The sequence below is a fragment of the Herpailurus yagouaroundi genome, unplaced genomic scaffold (assembly GCF_014898765.1).
Source record: "Herpailurus yagouaroundi ecotype Mexico unplaced genomic scaffold, PumYag 28, whole genome shotgun sequence".
NCBI lineage: Eukaryota > Metazoa > Chordata > Mammalia > Carnivora > Felidae > Herpailurus > Herpailurus yagouaroundi.
This window is the reverse complement of record NW_024412376.1, coordinates 156613747-156616610: the sequence shown is the minus strand read 5'-3', so window position 1 is coordinate 156616610 and position 2864 is coordinate 156613747. Positions and strand designations below refer to the sequence as shown.

General features: G+C 46.5%; 1 protein-coding gene across 1 annotated transcript in view; it reads right to left on the bottom strand.

The window, feature by feature from the left end:
* Positions 1 to 235, bottom strand: part of TAPT1 (transmembrane anterior posterior transformation 1) — a 68367-nt gene extending 68132 nt beyond the window's left edge. The window contains exon 1 of the mRNA XM_040493997.1: positions 10 to 235. Coding sequence (XP_040349931.1) covers positions 10 to 235 — 226 coding nt within the window. The remainder of the gene's footprint in view (positions 1 to 9) is intronic.
* Between the last annotated feature and the right edge of the window lie 2629 nt (positions 236 to 2864).

The window sequence follows — 2864 nt, the reverse complement described above, 5'->3', positions numbered from 1 at the left end:
GCAGCGGGCCGAGCGCGGCGGCGGACGGAGGGTCGGCGGAGGAGCCCCGGGGCGGCGGTCTCTGCGACCGCTGCCCGCCGTCTGCGAGGTGTGCGGCCGCCCGCCCGGGGCCCCTTTTGCAGGCTCGGTGACCGGAGTGCGCCGGCGCCGCCTGCCCGGTCTTGGCACCGCCTGCGCGGCCGCGGCAGCGAGGGCCCGGCTCCAGATCCCCGACCCCCGCGAGCCCTGGCTCCATACGTCCGCTATTTGGGCTCCAGCTCCTCTGCATATTTATGATCTCCCGTCACATTGTCTGGCCTCTGGGTTTCCGTTGACAGTTTCCAAAACACTCGAGCAAGAAGGAGCTCGGGGTTGCTGACCTACAGGTGGGGGCGCGGAGGGGAAGCCCGAGGAGCCCGGTGCGTTTCAAGCGCCCGGGGGCGTACTGCACTGTTTTTCGGGGATGAGGGTTGGGGTACGGCTTTTGGCCGCCGCGGTGCCCTTGCTCCGTCACCTGGGCGTCCACTTTGCTTAAACGCACCGTCCTTTGCCGCTCTGGGGTGTGACTCCGCACCGAGCGCGGCCTCAAGACCACCAGGCTCAGGAATGGTGCAAGTGAAGATGCTCCGTGAAGGGACCTAGGGAGGGCCTTTGCCACCTGCCTCCCACGTGGTTGCTGCGTGCTCCATTTAGGGTGACCGTGGCGAGTCGATTTGCCAACTTCAGAACTGACCTGTGTCTGTTGCCCTTTTGATTAGCACAAGGAAAACTGTGATTCTTCCCCTAACATTAAGCTGTCTGGAATTTTCCCTAGATCTAAACTTGACAGCCAGCTATAAACAGGTATGAATAGAGCAAAATCGGGCTCATGTTGATTCATCAGAGAACGTTGAGGGTCCTGTTGTCACTAGCGAGGACCTGGTTCCGGACTCTGAGCAAATTTAACAGTGTACGGTCTGGGGCAGCATGCCGAGAGCAGCCACCTGTCAGTCTGACAGCAGGGTAAGAGCCCAGATGAGGGAACAAGATGGACTAAAAAGGCTCCAGAGCTGGCACCTGACCCTGCTTGGCCTCGGAAAAGGAGGAACCAATGCCTTTGGAACATCCTTACCCTTTTTCATAGAACAGTTCACAGGTACACAATTCTAAATATTGCTGTGACCATTTTCATGAAATTCTGTTGTGTTACACTTCGTCAAGGCTGAGCCTTAATCAAAAACAAACGGTCTGGTCAAAACTTCAGAGTCATTTTGAAAATCAAAAGGTAACGCAAATGTTACGCCCTCTAAGATTCCTTATAGCTTAAATTCTATCATTCTCTGATCTTTCATAGTGTAAGACCATCCCTATTCCATTGTTTACTGATCGTCAAGAAGGAGGTAGACTTGTATTGCTTGTTTGTGTCAGCTCTCATTTATCGCCTCACCACAATTAGTGGCGTATTGCCCCTGCCTTTAACTCAACAGGAGCTGGAAGGGAAGGAATCTGAACTCCTGTTTTCTAAGGCAGCCAGTTGTAGGGATGGATTTCTCTCATTTTCTGTGTCAGGCCGGAGGAAAAACACTGTTCCAAAGTCTGTGCCTATCATTTAAAATAGTCAGCAAGGAGGAAAGGAGCGCTGTGTCCAGACTAGGTATGAAGGTGACACATGCTGAGGAGCAAAGTGAAGACGGGAAAACAGAGACTTGCAGCTTCTCATCAGCTGGGTCTTCCCTGGAGCTGGTTATTTTATTTAATGCTTTGTGAAACTGCCCAATTTCAAACCCATTATGAAGTCATACTAGAAAAACATTTTTAAACAGTATAAAACTTTCATTTCACACTATTCTTCCCTTGTATAGGTTTTGGTCATTAGACAATCAAATACCTTATTGCATACAAAAACTCGTTTTCTTTGGGTTAATTCAACTTACTGCAACTGATTCAGAATCCAGGAAAGGGTGTTTTCAAATACATATTCTAAGTCTTGGTAAGAAATAGTTACACAGCATTGAAGCACCAGGTCTCTGGAAAATAATTAGGAGTTCAGAAACAACGTTTTTTATATCAGGTGTAAAAAGATACAGGCCTAGATTTATAATAGCACCATTAGGAAACAATAGGAATGTTTCAAAAACATGACAACTCTCACCATTAAAGAGACGTCAGATGGCATTCTGAGTTAACCTGTAAGAGAAAAACGATTTTGGGGTGCCTGGGTGGCTCAGTCGGTTGAGGGTCCGACTTCGGCTCAGGTCATGATCTCACGGTTTGTGAGTTCGAGCCCCGTGTCCGGCTCTGTGCTGAAAGCACGGAGCCTGGAACCTGCTTCGGATTCTGTGTCTCCCTCTCTCTCTGCCCCTCTCCTGCTCACAGTCTATCTCTCTCTCTCTTTCTCTCTCTCTCTTACAAAATTAATTAAACATTAAAAAAAATTTTAAAAGAAAAACGATTTGGATGACAGTCAGCTACAGCAATTTAACTTAGTTCAACGAAGAGTGAGCTGGTGTGCTATTAGTATGTCACTGTCCTAGCTGCTGATGTAAGAAATAACATTATTGATGGGAAATAGGTTTAATAGAGGAAAGTGAAGAGCAAGAACAAGAAGTTGGGAAGAATCTTATATGTAAACAGCAGAAAAGAGAAAAACCCAAGCTGAAAAACCTTTCTTAAGAAAGGGAATCCTATATTCAAAGTTACATTTTAATATACATGTGTAACAACTTTGATGATATAAATTTAATTAAGAGTTTGTAAAATTGTTGCATGTATTTTTAATTAAGTGTGTATTCTTGTACCTTCTAATTGTAATGTCTATCATGTGGCTATTGTATTTTGAAAATAGCAAAGCACAAAATATCATTTTTTAAAATAATGGAAATTTGGAAAGAAGTATACACAGTTTA